This window comes from Capricornis sumatraensis, chromosome 3 (genome assembly GCF_032405125.1).
Source record: "Capricornis sumatraensis isolate serow.1 chromosome 3, serow.2, whole genome shotgun sequence".
Lineage (NCBI taxonomy): Eukaryota > Metazoa > Chordata > Mammalia > Artiodactyla > Bovidae > Capricornis > Capricornis sumatraensis.
Genome location: NC_091071.1, coordinates 1,260,669 through 1,277,519, shown reverse-complemented (window position 1 = coordinate 1,277,519; position 16,851 = coordinate 1,260,669). Strand labels below are relative to the sequence as shown.

At 58.5% G+C, this 16,851-nt stretch overlaps 1 protein-coding gene across 3 annotated transcripts in view; it reads left to right on the top strand.

Moving 5' to 3' along the window:
• SNX8 (sorting nexin 8) overlaps positions 1-16,851 on the top strand; it is a 37,594-nt gene that overhangs the window by 19,290 nt on the left and 1,453 nt on the right. Inside the window, exons 2-10 of one of the 3 annotated variants that reach the window (XM_068968026.1) lie at positions 5,953-6,143; positions 9,014-9,131; positions 10,075-10,196; positions 11,727-11,807; positions 12,709-12,869; positions 13,475-13,607; positions 15,493-15,561; positions 16,057-16,206; positions 16,504-16,590. In XM_068968026.1, coding sequence (XP_068824127.1) covers positions 5,953-6,143; positions 9,014-9,131; positions 10,075-10,196; positions 11,727-11,807; positions 12,709-12,869; positions 13,475-13,607; positions 15,493-15,561; positions 16,057-16,206; positions 16,504-16,590 — 1,112 coding nt within the window. Of the gene's footprint in view, positions 1-5,952; positions 6,144-9,013; positions 9,132-10,074; positions 10,197-11,726; positions 11,808-12,708; positions 12,870-13,474; positions 13,608-15,492; positions 15,562-16,056; positions 16,207-16,440; positions 16,591-16,851 lie in introns of all 3 variants that reach the window. The other 2 variants (XM_068968025.1, XM_068968024.1) reach the window with 2 other exon arrangements.

Genomic DNA, 16,851 nt, shown 5'->3' with positions numbered 1-16,851 from the left:
CATGTCCAGTGAGTTGGTGATGCCCTCTAAGCGTCTCATCCTCTGCCACCCTCTCCTCCTTGTGCCTTCAGTTTCCCCCAGTCTTACAGATTACATCCGTGTAAGTTGTTCCGCATCAAAACAGACTTACAGTTGCGGCTTTTATACAGTTGTCTTTGAAATCAGCCAGGAAAAAGAATTGCAAATAAAGAAATATGAGTGCTGTCTTTTATACTTACTGATGTGGTTACTGGTATGCCTCGTTAGTTCCTGGGGATTTGTTTTTGTAGGGAAGAGTTGCTGGCGAGGAATCCTATCAGTTTCAGGCGCCGGGAGTGTCTCACTGTGCCCTTGTTTTTTGCAGGATAGCTGTGCCGGGTGTGGGATTCTTGGCACTGAGACTCTGCTCCCCCATCTCCTTCTGTCTTGCATGGTTTCTGGTGAGGAGTCAGCTGCTAATCTTACAAAGAAGCCCTCGTATTTGGCAAGTCACTTCCCTCCTGGTGTTTTCAAGATTTTCTCTTCGTACACGGTGAACAGTTTATGATTCGTCCAAGTGTGAATCACTTTGAATTTATCCAGGTTGGAAATTTTTGAGTTCTTGGGCATTTAAATCCAATCGAGCCATTACTTATTCAAGCATCTTTTCTAAGCCTTTCTCCTTTTGAGATTCTTGTCACGATCATGTTGGTGTGCTTGGTGTTATCCCTTGGGTCTCTGAGGAGCTGTTAATTTTTCTACACCCTTTTCTCTTTCTGTCCATCAGACTGGAGAAGACTTCAATCGACATGTCTTTCCAATTGCTGATTCTTCCTTCTCTCCACTCAGATCTGCTGTTGAGCTCCTAGTGAATTTTTTATTTCGGTTATTGAACTTTTCAGCTCCAGAATTTTTATCTGTTTCTCTTCTATAATTTCTGGTTTTTTAATATTCCCTGTTAGTGAGGTGGTGTTCTCATACTTCTCCTTAGTTCTTTAGAGGTGGTTCCCTTAGTCCTTTGAACCTATTTGAAATAGCTGACGTAAGGTCTTTAATAGTTCCAGCGTCTGGACTTTCGTCAAGAACAGTTTCTGTCGACTGCGTGTCCCATCTCCTCGCCTCGTGTTTGGCCTTACTTTCCTGTTTCCTTGCAGGTCTTAGAAGCTTTTGTTGAAAACTGAACACTTTAAATAACGGCACATCTCTGGAAATCGGTGCTCCTTCCAAGGTGCGGTTGCTCTTTGCTGTGTTCATTTGACAGCTTTTCTGAACTCACTCTGTAGCGTTTCTGGTGTGAGTTTCCTGTGGTTGCCGTAAGAAAGGGCCACAAACCGGGTGGCCTGAGCCTGCGGGACTGTGCTGTCTCACGGTTCTGGAGGCCGGAAGTTGGAGGTCAGGGTGTTGGCCGCGTCTTCTCCGAACCCTGTTGGGGAGGACCCTTCTCTGCCCGTCTGGCTCCCGGGGGTGGAGCCGGGGGGTCCCTGGGTCTGCAGCTGCCCTGCCCGTGTTGCCGCGTGGCCTCCTGGCCGTGTGCAGCCTCTCCCTCTTAGAGGAACTCCGGTCATGCTGGGAGAAGGCCCAGCCTGCTCCGCTGTGACCTCATCGTGCCTTCACTCATTATTGCGTCAGTAGGTGTCGTCCGGACGGTCACAAGCCTCGAGTCACTCTCCAGTGTTCTGAGGGAGCAGACGCTGCCGAGTTTTGCCTGCGCCCTCACTGCTTTTGCGGAGGAGACGGTTTTTGGAGAGCCTGACTCTGCCTTTCTTGCCGATGTCACCTACATTTTACGGGCGCCCCGGTGGCTCCGATGGTAAAGAGTCCGCCTGCAGTGCAGGAGGCCTGGGTGCGATTCCTGGATCGGGCAGACCCCCTGGAGGAGGGAAGGGCTTCCCACTCCAGTACTCTGGCCTGGAGAGTCCCACGGACAGAGGAGCCTGGTGGGCCGCAGTCCGTGGGGGCACAGAGGCGTGGGACGCGGCTGGGAGGCCCGCGCACCCCCTGCCTCTCTTGCTGCCGTCGCCTCCCCGCCGTCGCCTCCTCCTACGCGTGGAGTCTGTGGAGTCGCTGTTTACACCCCAGCAGTTTGCGCCTTGGAAGTGTGCAGCACGGTGGTCCTTAGTGTGCTCCCCGCCGTGCAGCCGTCACCTCGGGGGGTTTCGGAGCCTCATCAGCCCAGCCCCACAGGGCAGCTCGCCGCCGCTGCTGCAGGTTTGCCGCTTTTGCGTGTTTCATGTACACGGAGCCGTGTTGCGCGTGGCCTTTCATGACGGGCTTCTTCTCACTCGCTGTCTACCCTGTGTTCAAGTCTCCTCCATGTCCGTGTTGTGGCGTGAATCTGCGCCTTTTAGTGGCAGGATAATACTCCTGCGTACGTGTCGTGCGCTGAGCGGCTCAGTCGTGTCCGGCTCTTTGCGACCCTGTTACGGGCTGTAGCCCGCCGGGCTCCTCCCTGCGTGGGGTTCTCCAGGCAGGAGTGCCGGCCTGGGCGGTTATTTCCTCCTCCTCCGTTGAGGGCCTGCACCACTTTTCTGTACCTCTCCCGCTGATGGACGTTTGGATTCTTCCCCTGCTGAACAGTGCCGCTGTGCACATCCGTCTCCAGGTCTCCGTGTGGACACACGGTTTGGTTTACCCCGAGTGTGTACCTAGGAGTGGGGTTGCAGGGTCACGTGGTAACTCTGCTTCTGACATTCGGAGGGGCTGCAGCCGCTTCTGAGGCAGCGGCGCCGTTTGCAGACCTTGAGCACGTGGGAGGGGCTCCGCCTGCTCGCCACCAGTCAGCGCGAGCTTTTCCTTTTTAAATCGGAGGAGACGCAGGGCGTCATCTCACTGTAATGGTTCGTGATGCCGAGCCGCTTCTCATGCGCCTCCTGGCCATTTGTGCGTCTTTGGAGAAATGTCTGTGCAGACCCTTTGCCAGTGTTTGGCCTGGGTTCTTTGTGCGTTAACTAAGGTGTGAGAGTTGTTGCTGTTGTGTATTCCAGACCCAGGCCCTTGTCAAACGTATTGTTCGCAGGTATTTTCCCTGATAAGAAGATTCTCCCATCACCGTTCTAGCTTTACGGTGTACTCTTTTCCCACACATTCTGTGCTCTGGTTGGAGATCTTGCTTTGTTTCAAGGTGCTGGTTTTCCCTGCTGGAAATACAGTAAATTTCAGTGAAGAGTCACTCAGCAGACGTCCCTTGAGCCCCTGTTGTGTGCCAGGCCCCCGACCCCGTCATGCCCAGACACGGCTGAGGACAGAGCGAGGGAATCCCTGCTCTCCTGGGTTTCGTCCTGGCTGTGTCTTGATGCCCAGGGCACTTCTAGGGTACTCATGGCCTGATTTCCATCCTCCTGGGGTTTGGATATTTATAGGTTGTGCCTGGCAGTGGTGGACACTCATAGCGGTTTGCTGTGTGGACGAATTAATGAGCTCAGGGACCCTGTCTTATTCATCACTGTGTTCCCTCGAGCTGGTACTTAAGAAACGCTTGTCGGCTCCTTGAGGATTCTTGTGGTCCCCAAGGAGACTGTATAAACACAGTTTTAAGGCCATCAAAGTGCTTTTCCTCGGAAAGGGGCTGGGCTCCTGAGATGACTTGGGAGAACGGGTGCCTTCTACAGCTGTGGTCTCCATGCGCTTTTAACCGTTACGGCGCTGGGGATTCATTGTTGAGGACAGCCCCCCATACACACGCTTCACGTACACGCACTCATGTATACACGGTCATGTATGTATGTGCACACATTTACTCACACATACACGTATACACACAAGCATATACATGCACACACTCCTGTATGCACACGTGCATATACATGCACACACACACAGTCATACGTGTATGTGCACACGTTTACTCACACACACACTTGTACACAAGTGTACACACACACTCCTGTATTCACATGTGCGTATACATGCACTCATGCACACAGTCGTCCATGCATTGCACGCATGTACGTGTATACTTAGAAACACCCCCTCATATTCACATGTACACACATATGCACTGTTGCACACACCCGTACACACAGTGTGCATGTTCATGTATATTCAAACACACGTACACACACACCTGCACATGCACACACTCCTTGTATTCGTATGTGCACCACATGTACTCATGTACACACACGCACATATACCCACTCGTGTACACATACACACCCAGACCCCACACACATCGCATGTGTGTGCACGCTTGTACACACATCTGCACACATGAATGTTTTGGAAAGTTGTATGTGTGTGCTGTTCTATGCATTCTGCTGCTGCTGCTGCTGTCTCTCGGTCGTGTCTGACTCTGCAATCCTAAGGACTGTAGCCCACTAGGCGCTGTTCACGGGATTCTCCAGGCAAGCATTCTGGGGTGGGTATTCCTCCTCCAGGAGATCTTCCTGACCCAGGGGTTGAACCTGCGTCTCCTGCATTGCAGGCAGATTCTTTTCTCCTGAGCCACCAGGGAAGCCCCCGTGTGCAGTATCAGTTCAGTTCAGTTCAACTCGTCGCTCAGTCGTGTCCGACTCTCTGCGACCCCATAAATCGCAGCACACCAGGCCTCCCTGTTCATCAGCATCTGCCGGAGTTCACTCAGACTCAGGTCCATTGAGTCCGTGATGCCATCCAGCCATCTCATCCTCTGTCGTCCCCTTCTCCTCCTGCCCCCAGTCCCTCCCAGCATCAGAGTCTTTTCCAAGGAGTCAACTCTTCGCATGAGGTGGCCAAAGTACTGGAGTTTCAGATATAGCATCATTCCTTCCAAAGAAATCTCAGGGTTGATCTTCAGAATGGACTGGTTGGATCTCCTTGCAGTCCAAGGGACTCTCAAGAGTCTTCTCCAACACCACAGTTGAAAAGCATCCGTATAGTGTAATATAAAGAGGAAAAGAGAAGATACAAGTGAGTCGCTAACACTGCCTTCCCGCTCCCGGTGGATCATCGCGGCCCTGGGGTCTGCCCTCCCTGGAGAGCCGCCTGCCTTAGAGCATAGGGTCTTGAGCTTTTGCGTAGAGTTCTGAGGCCAGAGGGGGTTCCTGCGTACACATTAAGCCCTTGTTCTCTTTCTTAATGTTTAATTCAAGGCCGCTATCTTTTGAATCCTAAAGTGCTGAGTGATTTCACAGATGGAAATAACCTATCCATTAGTTCTGTATGCGAATGTACGCCGGAGTCTTGCGCTGGCCGAGCCAGTCCTACGGAGCAATACAGCCGCACTGCAGGAGGCTGGGAATTCGGAGGAGCACAGTCTGCTCTGCTTGTTAGCAGCAGTGTTTCTTGGAAAAAGACCTTTCCCCCCCGAGGGACACCTTAACCTTTATTCTTTTCTCTTAACTGAAAAGAGTGTTTTTCTCTAAAGTTCTAAACTCTTTGTACTAAAAACCAAACTGACCTTTCAACAGGGTTTCCTTGTTTGTTTGTTGGCAGCGTGTTGGACATAAAACCTCTGATTTGTCTTCGCCTGTCCTGTGCACGACACGTGGCTGGCTCCTCGTGTCCCAGGAAGGCGGGGTGTTAGGGCTCAGTGCTTCGGTCTGTATGAGCAGGAGCCCAGTTTAGCAGGCGCCCAGCTCAAGCAGACACGCCGGTTTTTACACATCAGGGTGACTGGGTTGGCAAGAAGGCAGGGTGCACTGATTGTGGGCGTGCCTGCTCATGGAGAACTAGGGCCTGTTTCTTTCCTTTTAACCTTTACTTGACCCCGGGGAAAAGGAAAAATCTTGTTTTTCGCATATAACTTGCAAACATGCCACTCCTTTGCCTCTGCGTAGGTGGAAAACTAGGCCTGCCCTGTCCTGGATGTGGGGGCGTACGTGCTGATTCACAGCCTGCAGCTTTATGAGGGGAGGACGTGGTCCCGAGTGGACGCCCGGCCCGAATGAATGAGCCTGACCTGGGCCAGGACCGGGCTTGGCCGGGTGACGTGGCTGGAGTCCACACGCTGAGCCAGCAGGCGGGGGCGGCGGGTGGCCTCTGGGCTGAGCCGCGGTGCTCACCTTCTCTCTGCAGACTCGCCAGTGCCCCCGGTCAGTGAGCCCAGGGCCCCGGACGCCGGTCGGATGCAGGTGCCGCCGGGGAACCCGCTGCTGCTGTCGCTGACGCTGCAGGAGCTGCTGGCCAGGGACGCCGTGCAGGTGGAGCTCGTCCCGGAGAAGAAGGGCCTGTTCCTGAAGCATGTGGAGTATGAGGTGTCCAGCCAGGTGACCTGCGGGCTTGGGGCGGGGGGAGGTGCAGGGAGGACCCCCGCGCGCGCCCCTGCGTCCTGCTCTGGCTCGCCGCTCCCCCGCCCCAGGCGTCCGCCTGCTCTCACCGTCCCCGGGCCCTGGGGTCCTGCCTCTCGGGACGCGTGGTTGTCCCTGGAGCCCAGACGAGCTGGCCCCGGGCAGCTCTGCAGTGCTGGGCAGTCCCTGGGGAGAAGAGTGTGGACCCCGCACCCCATATCAAGTGCACGGGCGGGACTGGGGTGGGGGGCTCACCCCAGGGGGTGCTGCGTCCCCATCAGGGGCGCCCCAAGCTCAGAGCGAGTCGGGTGCCGCAATCCTGGCCCCGGTGGCCGTGCACGGTGGCGCCTTGGTCTTTTGTCCTTTGCCTGTCTGCAGTTCACGTGGGACGTGTTTTGATAGGCGCTTTCATTCTTTCTCTTGGGGATTAAGTCATTGGTGAACTAAGAGCACGTGTGTGTGTGTGTGTGTGTGTGTGTGTGTGTGTGTGTGTGTGTGTGTGTGTGGTGGGGGGAGCAGGGGGGATCTCGTAGGGTCAGAGTGGCCCCCCCAGCCGGGTTACAGACTCGGGTCACAGCCCTGGAGGGCTCAGGCTGGGGGAGCGGGCAGGCTGGGGGAGCGGGCAGAAAGGCACGTGTACCTGTGGGAACAAGTTCCCCATGGTGGACGGCTGTCGCGTGGAAGTTAAGGATCGCAGCATTTTTGCCTGTGTTTTGAAGCCACGATGAGAGGAGCCTGGAACTAAACTTTGCTCCGACACTGGTCAGTGCCGCTGCCGAGGGAGGCGGCTGAGGTCAGTGAGGGAAGGAGGCCCTCCCTTGTTTAGAGGACAGCGTTGCTGGAGGGCACCACTGCCCCCTGGCATCTGTAGCCGCAGTGGGGTTGGAGGCCTCAGTGCCTCCCCTGGGGCTGCATCACCCATGGGCTTGGGCTCCCGCGTGTGTGACACGCTGCCCCACTAGGACAGCAGCCTTGTCTTCAGTCTTGTTAAATGGCCCGTTCCTTAAGTCAGTCGATGATCTCATGGTCAGCATTTTTAGCAGGAGGCCGATCTGTCCAGGTTACCTCCTGAAATGTGGGCGAAGGGGTGAGCCTGCTAAGGTTGGGACCTCGGGGCAGGAGGTGGGGACTCACCGGGCTGTGCCCGCTGCTTGCATGCTTGCTGGAGTCGGAGTTGGTGCAGACGTGGGCACGCAGCCGTGTGGGCTGTGCTGGGTAGCTCACGGCCTACGGGTCGTCATGGTTCTATCAGTAAGTCGTGTCCAGCTCTTCGCGACCCCATGGACTGCAGCATGCCAGGGTTCCTTGCCCTTCACTGTCTCCTGGAGCTCACTCAGACCCATGTCATCGAGTCGGTGATGCCACCCGACCATCTCATCCTCTGTCGCCCCCTTCTCCCACCTTCAGTATTTCCCAGCATCAGGCTCTTTTCCAATCAGTCGGCTCTTCTCATCAGGTGACCCAAGTATTGGAGCTTCAGCATCAGTTCTTCCGATGAATATTCAGGGTTGATTTCTTTTAGGATTGATGGATTTGATCTCCTTGCAGTTCAAGGGGAGTCTCAAAGTCTTCTCCAGTACCGCAGTTAAAAAACATCAGTTCTTCAGCACTCAGCCTTCATTATGGTCCAACTCTCACATGCATACATGACCACTGGAAAAACCATAGCTTTGACTATACGGACTTTTGTTGGTAAAGTTATGTCTCTGCTTTTTAATATGCTGTCTAGGTTGGTCATAGCTTTCCTTCCAAGGAGCAAGTGTCTTTTAATTTCATGGCTGCAGTCACCATCTGCAGTGATTTTGGAGTGCAAGAAAATAAAATGCATCACCGCTTCACTTTTCCCCTTCTGTTCAGGGTTCAAAAAGTTAAATGTGTTTTTAGGTTCACAGCAGGATTGAGGGGAGGGAACAGATTTCCCGTGTTCCCCACCCGCAGTCAGCACCCCCGGCAGATGGAGCGTTTGTTACGGCTGGTGAGCCTGCCTGGCCGCCTCCTTGTCACCGTGTCCCCGGCTCCCCCGAGAGTCACCCTCGCCGCTGTGCGTCCTCAGGGTGTGGTCTGCTGTTGTCGCGTCTCTGCCCCGAGAGCCCCCTGTGTCGTCCCTCCGTGCTCCACCCCTCCCTGACCCCGGGCGCGGCTGGCCTCTCTCTGCCTCCGCAGCTTTGTCTTCCCCGAGCATCCTCTTGTTGGCCTCACACGGCCTGTCGCCATCTCAGACGTCCTCCACTCTTGGCGACGGTACTGAGCACTCTCGGTAGCGTGCTGGGCGCCTGGGTCTCGCGTGAGCGCGTCCATGCGACCCCCACGAGGCCACTCTGTCGGGGCGTGTGTCCTGTGGAGCCTGCAGGCTTCTCATGGGCAGCTCCTGGTGGACCCTGTTGGTGGCTTTGTCTGAGTCACGAGTCTCCCATGTCTCAGGATTTGTGCTCAGCGTCTGAGCTGCTTTCGGGCAGTCGGGTCTCTTTCAGGAGGCCGCTTGTGTTAGCGCTGTTGGAGAGTGCCTGTTGAAGACAGACCTTAAAAGCTGTCCTCATGTGACACCCCTGGACGGGCGATGCTGCTGTGTGGTTGAAAACTCCTGTAACGAGGCTTGCATCTGACAGAAGACCCAGAGAATAGGTTAATTAAGTGCACAGTTAGAGCTGTGCAGTGTTTAAAGGTTGTATCTCCATCCATTGAGGACGTGTGGGATTCCCCCCTTAGGAAAAGGCCTGGTGAGAAATGTAGGGAGTTTTCTCATGCTATTTCCCTGGGTCCAGCTTAGTGGCGGGAAGAGCGGGTCAGGGGAGGTGGTGAAGGTGAGGGTGTCTGAGGAGGACTCTGAGCTCTGCGCCCTCTTCCCGCAGCGCTTCAAGTCCTGTGTGTACCGCCGCTACAACGACTTCGTGGTCTTCCACGAGACGCTGCTGCACAAGTTCCCGTACCGCATGGTGCCTGCCCTGCCGCCCAAGAGGATGCTAGGAGGTAACCGCTGGCTGTGCTGTGGCCTGGGGGTCGTGGGCGTGTGGAGGCCTCGAAGGCTGGGTCCTGTGCCAAGCCTTTGTGAACGTGTGGCCTTCGCGGGGCTATCCTAATTCAAGTTTCCTCCAGTGATTCAGAATTTTAATACTTTGGCCATGCTGCCTGGCATGTGGGATCTTAGCTCTTTGACCAGGGATCGAACCCATGCCCCGAAGTGGAAATTCGGGGTCTTAACCACTAGGTCGCCAGCGAGTTTCCCCAAGTGATACTTTAAATACCGTTTTCGTGGAGGAGGAAATGGCAGCCCACTCCAGTGTTCTTGCCTGGAAAGTTGCATGGATGGAGGAGCCTGGCAGCTACAGTTCACGGGGTCACAGAGCTAGACATGGCTGAGCCCGCCTGCACACGATATGTAATATAAAGTCCATGCTGCTGCGTAAAGCAGAGATCTTTCTCAAAATGTTATAACTTAAAAAAAAATACCGTTTCCATTTGTGGTCAGATTGAAATACCCTCAGTACGTCATTGTCCGCTTTTACTTATTTCCCTCCCTCAAAGTGAAATCACTTAACCCACGTGAGGGAGTCTGTGCTTGTGAGAGAGCAGGAAGTGACGTGGGCGGGAAACCCAGGCCGGGTGAGCGGGAGTTGAGCGGAACACACTCGTCCATAGAAACAGCAGGAAGGGGTCGCAGCGGCGTCTGCAGGCCCTGCGGTGAGGGGTCAGACGCTGCTGGCTGAAGCCGGCGGGCTCTGGTTTTCCTCGCAGCTAACCTGGCCCAGGTGTGTCCCTGGGGGCAGGGCATGGGGTCGGGGGCGCCCGCCTTCTCCCGCAGTCCGAGGTCTGTGGCTGGGTCTGGGGGGCCGTCGTGCGGGAGGCGCTGGGCCCTGAGCACCAGCCTGGGGGCCCGTGCCCGGACCTGCGGTCACCTGTGTCCTGCCCCCAGCCGACAGGGAGTTCATCGAGGCCCGGAGGCGGGCGCTGAAGCGCTTCATCAACCTGGTGGCCCGGCACCCGCCCTTCTCCGAGGACGCGATCCTCAAGCTGTTCCTGTCCTTCAGCGGCCCTGTGAGTACCCGGGGGGCCTGGGGGAGACCTGGGGCACCCAGCTCTCTTTGTCACGTGGTTTCGGTTCGTTCTCTCTGCTTGCTCCCCTGGTTCGGCCCCGACGCATTCTGTTTCCATGGGGTGGCCGTGAGCAGGGCTGTCTCCCCGGTTGCGTGGGAGGCGTTGGGTCGGGCCTGTTGGCGGCTGGGGAGGAGCCGTGGCTTCTCGGCAGGCCCCCGAAGTTTGAAGCTGCTCCGCGGGAGGGGGCTCCATGGCTGGGGGTTGGCCAGTGGGCCAGCGGCCCCCGACGTGGATGTGTGCGCACTTAGGAAAGGCCAGGGTGGACTCCGTGCTGTCGCAGAGCTGCAGCTGGACGTGCGTCCCAGGCGGTGTGGGCCCTCCGCGCCCGTGACCCTGGCGAGGCGTCGGGGCGGCCGCGTCCTTCTCTAGCTGCCGTCGGCCGGTCTGGTCCAGCAGGAAGCCGGGCTACAGCCCTGCTCCCGGCGGAGGAGGCGCTACCGTGGCGGCCCCGCGTGCCAGGTCCGAGTCCTTCTCTGGCACCGGGGGTTCCCCGTGGACCCTCTCCTCGTGGGCATGGGCAGAGGGGGCCCCGCGGAGGACTTCCCGCGCTGGGGTGGACGGCACGGCCGCGGGCCCAGAGCCCCGTAGGCAGATTTCCCATGCACCTGACCTCTCGTTTTAGCACACACTCCCCGGAGGCCACAGGGGCCTTTGAGCCTAGAGATCCTGCGGCCTCCTCTCTGGGGTGCTTGTCCATTGGCCCCTTTTGTGGGACCCATTCCAGACGTTCAGGGCATGCTGCTGTGATCTCCTGCCCCTGAGTGGGGAGGGTGGGTCTTTTGAACGCTGGGGCTGGACTGGCTTCTGTGGAACAGGGATCTTGATTGCAGACGAGGAAAGTGCTGGGAGGTGGGAGCCCCCAGGCCTCCCTGGCGCCGCGTGCTGCTTTGGTGAAGGAGGGCGCTGGGGCAGGCGTCCCGCTCTGAAATGCCGCACTTCCTGCCCCCGCACACCGCCCCGTATTGCAGTCTCTGCCTGTGTTTGTCCTGTGGCTCTTCGTGGGAGCTCGTCTGAAAGCTGGGCTTTAGCAGGGAGCCCCCCTTCCGCAGGCAGAGCTTGGAGCCAGGGCGTGGGACGCCCAGCGCCGTCCTTTCTCTGCCCGTCAGCTCTGCTGGGCTCTGGGCCCGGTCCCGTGGGTCTGCTCAGGGGAGGAGGAGGCTTCAGTGTCTGAGCCGCGTCTGTCTCCACGCTCCTGCCCCTGGTCCGCGGGCGCGTCTCCGTCTTTCTGGAGGGAGGGCTCCTCTCCAGAGCCGCTGTTTGCAGTGCTGTTGGGAAGTCAAGCTTTTCCGCCTCTGGAAGACCAACCACCCCAAACGTCAAGGCCAGTGGGGGAACACGGAGCCGGAGGCAGGAAGAGGCTACGGGAGTTTGCGTTAGGCACACGGAGACGCTGCTGTCTCAGAGGGACCGGGTCCTGCCCGCCTCTCTGCGGCTGGCTGAGGGTCAAGGGTTTCTCTCTGCCTCTTGCAGGACGTGCAGAGCAAGTTGAAGGAATCTGCTCAGTGCGTGGGAGACGAGTTCATGAACTGCAAGCTGGCGGCTCGGGCCAAGGTACTCACCCGATCCTGATGCTCGCTCTTCCCCAGCGCAGCAGCAGGGCTCACAGTTGGGTTTTCTCTGAGCGCCAGACCAGTCTGAGATGTCTCGCGTGTCTTCCTCACTTAACGCTTGTTCCAGTTGATCTGAAGCACAGCGGGTGCCAGGCCCATCATCCAGACGGGGAAGTGGAGGCTGCTGTTGGCCAAGGTCCCAGGTGTCTCGGCAGCTGAGCCCACGTGTGACTCAGCCCCCCTGACCACAGCGCCCGGCCGCAGGCCCTCGCAGCGTGTCCCCAGGCATTCCGTGACTCAGATGGACGTGCGCCTGGTCGTCTGCTCTTTGGAAATAAGGGGATTGATGATTGCACTGGGTTATTTTACTTATTTTTTTCTTTTCTTTTTATTTGCACTGGTTTATTTTTATCTTTAGTTCATCTGATCCTTTTCTCAAAAGGGTGAAAGTAGCTATTTGGTAGCTTTTCTGGTGATTGTTTCTTAAGCTACTTCTCCAGACATTACCTTCATTTTATTCCCTAAACTTTTTGTTCTCCAGGTGCTGTGTAGTTAATATTGGTTAGTGTTAACGGGTAGTTAATATTAAAGTGGGTGATAAGTTAGTCTTGGGGAGTAAATGAGGAAGCCCAGGGGCCTTCCTGGTGCGTCGTCAGGAAGCTCGCTCATCGTGTCGGGCTTGAGGACTGTTCGATGGCGCGCATGTGGCGCCGGTTTCTGTTTTTGGTTTGGACAGGAGGGGAGGTCCAGGGTGGGTTCCTGGGCTGGCCACTAGGTGACCTGGGTCTGGGGTCTGGGCTTGGTCACCTGCTCGGTGGACGGAGCTGCTTCCTCTCCCATCGGTCATCTCCTGGACAGCTGTCCCGTCTGGTGATGACCGTCCCCGCCTCCCACCCCGTCAGGACTTCCTCCCGGCCGACATCCAGACCCAGTTCGCCATGAGCCGCGAGCTGATTCGAAACATCTACAACAGCTTTCACAAGCTCCGTGATCGGGCTGAGCGCATGGTGTCGCGGGCCATCGACAACGCCGCCGACCTTCTCATATTCGGGAAGGAGCTGAGGCAGGTGACCCTGGTCGGCTCCGCAGGGTCCCTTTTGTGGGGAGGGGCCTTAGACTTGGGTGGCAGGCTTGGAGGAGCAAGCACGTTTACTGTGATGACCCTCATTCCGACCTGTGCACCCCAAAGAGGGAAGGAAAGGGCTGCGGAGACGGGGCATCATACTCAGAAGAAAGGAAAAAGGTGGAGAGTGTGGGCAGAGCGTCGGGTTCTAAGCGTAGGCTCCCTCTCCTCCGCCCCACTCCGTTGTCCGGATCAGACCTGAGAAGAGGTCCGTCTGATCTGGGAGAGGCCGCCGGGGGCTGGTCATGCTCCCACTCCCCTGAGGAGGGGCCCGGCCTCCAGCCAGAGCTGCCCCCACACCTCTCCCCGGAACCCACGAACCTCCAGCTTGGGTCTCACCGACGTGGTTCAGATCTCGCTGGGCAGAGGTCCCACCTTTCTCACAGACGCCCTGGGTGCCTGCTCTTTGAGCAGCGGGGGTCTCGGTTAGGAGATGTGCAGGGCGCCCCGGGGGGGCGTGGTGTCGGGAAGTGGGCTGTTGGGTTGGCTGCCCGCCCGGCTTCCGGGCCTGTGTTTCTTCCCCTGAGTGCCTCCTCTTCCCTCAGTGCCCTGGGGTCTGACACGACCCCGCTCCCCTCCTGGGCCTCGCTGAGCAGCAGCACGTGGGGGTCCCTCAAACAGGCGCTGAAAGGCCTGTCCGTGGAGTTCGCGCTGCTGGCTGACAAGGCCGCACAGCAGGTGAGTGGGCATGCCCCCGAGGCGCCTGTCCCAAGGACATCCTGTGCCGTGGTGCACGGAGCGTCTCCTCCCGAGGGGGACATCAGGGCTCGGAGTCCTGCGTGAGGGCACCGCGGCTCTCCGGTCGGCTCTGCACGTCCCGGTCTGTTCTGGGTGGTTCCTGGGAGAGGTTCACGGCTTGAGGGCTGCTGATGCTGGGGACACACTGGGTCCTGGCCCCAGAGAGCCGGCTTTGCTGAGACTGTGAGGTCTGCCCTGACCTTGAAGCTGTAACCTTGCGCTTGCCAGGGCGCCCACAACGCACAGGCCGCTCCTGTGTTGCTGTAGTGGCAGGTGGCATTTGGCCACTTGGTAACTCATCAGAGCAACCGGGCTCCCCGCACCCCAGAGGCCCCACCCAGGTCTCACCCTGGACGCCCAGTTAACTTCAGGAAACGCTTCTGTTCTGCGGCAGAGTTACTTGCATAATAGAACTCTGCAGAGATTCGTGTTGCCGGGGATTTATTTGCAGTCAGAGGGAAAAGAGAGGTCCATCTGGGTGCTCTTAGGCTATAAAACTGTTACATGAGTTTCGGGGCGAGAGCGTGCTTCCTGGCTCTTGGGGAAATGGGCTTTAGGCCGCGGGTGGGTGGTTTTAAATGCACTGAAACGCTGTCCGTGTGGAGGCCTTGCTGCCCGGCCCGAAGCTCCTTAGTAGTGAGTCAGCGACGGGAAGATCAGGGGGTTTTCCGGCTCCAGGTGGGTGCTCAGCTGCCCACATGGCTCTGAGTGTTGGAACAGGAAACTAACTGTGTTCCTGGTGTGGAAAGTCCTGGGTTTTCTTTCTCCGTGGTCGCCCTGCCCATAGGTTCCCTTTAGAACCTGAGTGCCGGGTGATGTCCCTGTCTCCTGGAGTTGGCGCTGGGCTGGCCCATCTCTGGGTGTGAGAGGGAACCAAGAACGTGGTGTCAGAGGGCTGGCTGGGCATAGACGGAGCACGCTACCGCAGCCTGCTCTGCGCCGGCCCGAGTCTCAGCAGGAACCTCACCTGGCACTGGCCCCCAGCTCTTTCTCTCCACGACTAGAAACAAGAGGGCTGGACCAGACTGTGGACAGCTTTTCATTTAAGTCTCGACCCTCTACTGAGAGCTCAGTCTGTAAAACCTATGAACGAAGCTGGGACCAGGCCCCGGCCCATAGCCCCTCTCGGACAGGTTACCTGGGCGGGGTGCTCAGAGCTGGTGGGGGCCCTGACTCCGCTGTTGCCAGGGTCTCCTCTGATCCAGAAGTGGGTGCAGTCTCTGCCCTGAGGCGGGGCATGTGGCCTCTGGTGGGTGCGGCTTGTCGCTTGCCTCTGAGGTTCTCGGATCCCTCACACATGCCGTCATGTCCGCACAGACGCAGCATCCCGAACGCTTCTCAGTGCCTTTCCGTGGTTTCTGTGTTGGAGTAAAATTAATACAGCTTTAACTGCACCAAAGGGGACAAGTGCCCGTCAGGACTGTCACCCGTCTGGGCCAGGGTTCCATTTCACGCTTGCTGTGCAGGTGAAGACCTTGGAGCTCGTTCTCAATTCCGTTTTCATGTGTCCTGGCTTTATTCTCCCCAGACCAGCTGGGAGACCTGGTAACTGTGTCGCAGCCGGACAGGTGAGACTCAAGGCGGGATTTCTTCCGCAGTGACAGCTTTTTTTCAGGGCACATGTGCTGGTGGTTTAGGGTCTTGCAAAGCATCGGGACCAGAGCCGGGACCTGGTAGCGAATGCCTCGTTTAGGAGCCACCCCCGCCACACACCCGGGGAGGAGCCTCCCTTCTCCCGTGTCCCCTGCCAGTCAGGAGGGCGGGGCACCCGTGTGGCGAGCTGTGTGCTCGGGCGGTGTTGGCCCACCTGACCCGTGTTTTCCAGGGCAAACAGGAGGAGAACGACGTGGTGGAGAAGCTGAACCTCTTCCTGGACTTGCTGCAGTCCTACAAGGTGAGTCTCGCGGCCGTTAGTTCGGGCACAGAGCCTTGAAAACATGCTATGACCTTTCGGGGGCGTGGCTCTGGGGTGGGACAGCAGCCTGGGGCCAGGGCTGCGGAGGGTGGACGGGCCTCCTGCACTCCCGCAGAAGGCTCCTGTTCCCACAAGGCCTCTGACCAGGTTATTCTGGGGCCCCATGGAGATGCCAGGGCGTCTGCCTTCGGGAGCCTGTCCCTGAAGGTCTTGCTGCTGGAGGCATGCCGGCTTTCTGGGGACGGTCAGTTCACGGTGTGCGGTCTGGAGCCGGCCCGGCGCTCATGCATCCCCGCGGGGCCCTGGCGGTGCTGATTTGCACCGTGAGTCCCTCGCAGCTCGGCCCTGGGCGGCTCACCCGGGCCGTCCCTCCCGCGACCACCGAGCGTGAGGAGTGGGGTGCGGGTTCGCTGTCTGAGAGGCGAGGCCCCAGCTGGAGGCTGGAGCCCTGACCGCCCTGCCCCCTGCCCCCAGGACCTGTGTGAGAGGCACGAGAAGGGCGTGCTGCACAAGCACCAGCGTGCGCTGCACAAGTACAGCCTGATGAAGAGGCAGATGATGAGCGCCGCCGTGCAGAGCCGCGAGCCCGAGTCCGTGGAGCAGCTGGAGTCCCGCATCGTGGAGGTGCGTCTCGGCTGGTGTGGGGGGCGGGCGGGTGGGGGCCGCTCCGTCCTGCCAGCCGGGCCGCCGCCCTCCCCGCCACCCTCCCCGCCGCCCTGTGGGGGCTCCGCGAGCTGCTGGGACCCTGACGCCTGTGCACCGGTGCTGGCGCCGTGGCCCAGAGGCAGGGCTCGGGCTGGGGTTGGGGGGCGCTCCCAGGCGTGCCGGGCCCGGCGCCAGGGGCTCTCTGCTCTGCAGCAGGAGAGCGTGATCCAGACCATGGAGCTCCGCAACCACTACTCTCTGTACTGCCTGCACCAGGAGACGCAGCTGGTCCACGCGTACCTGCCGCTCACCTCCCACATCCTCGGCGCCTTCGTCAACTCCCAGGTCCAAGGGCACAAGGAGGTGGGTCCCCCACAGCTGCCCGCGCGGGCCGGCGGGCGCCCCCCCTTCCAGAAGCGGCAGCCCAGCTGACCTTGACGAGTGACCTGGGTGGGGCGCCGGGACTTGACACGGCTCTTGCCCGACTCTCCGGTTTCCTGGTAGCCAGGGAGACCCGTGAGGCCGTCCTCGCGATTGCAGGGACGGGGCGCGGGGCGGGGCACGCAGGGCGCAGAGGAAGGGGTCCCCGGCCTCAGGAGGAGCTCCAGGGAAGGTCAGAGGCGG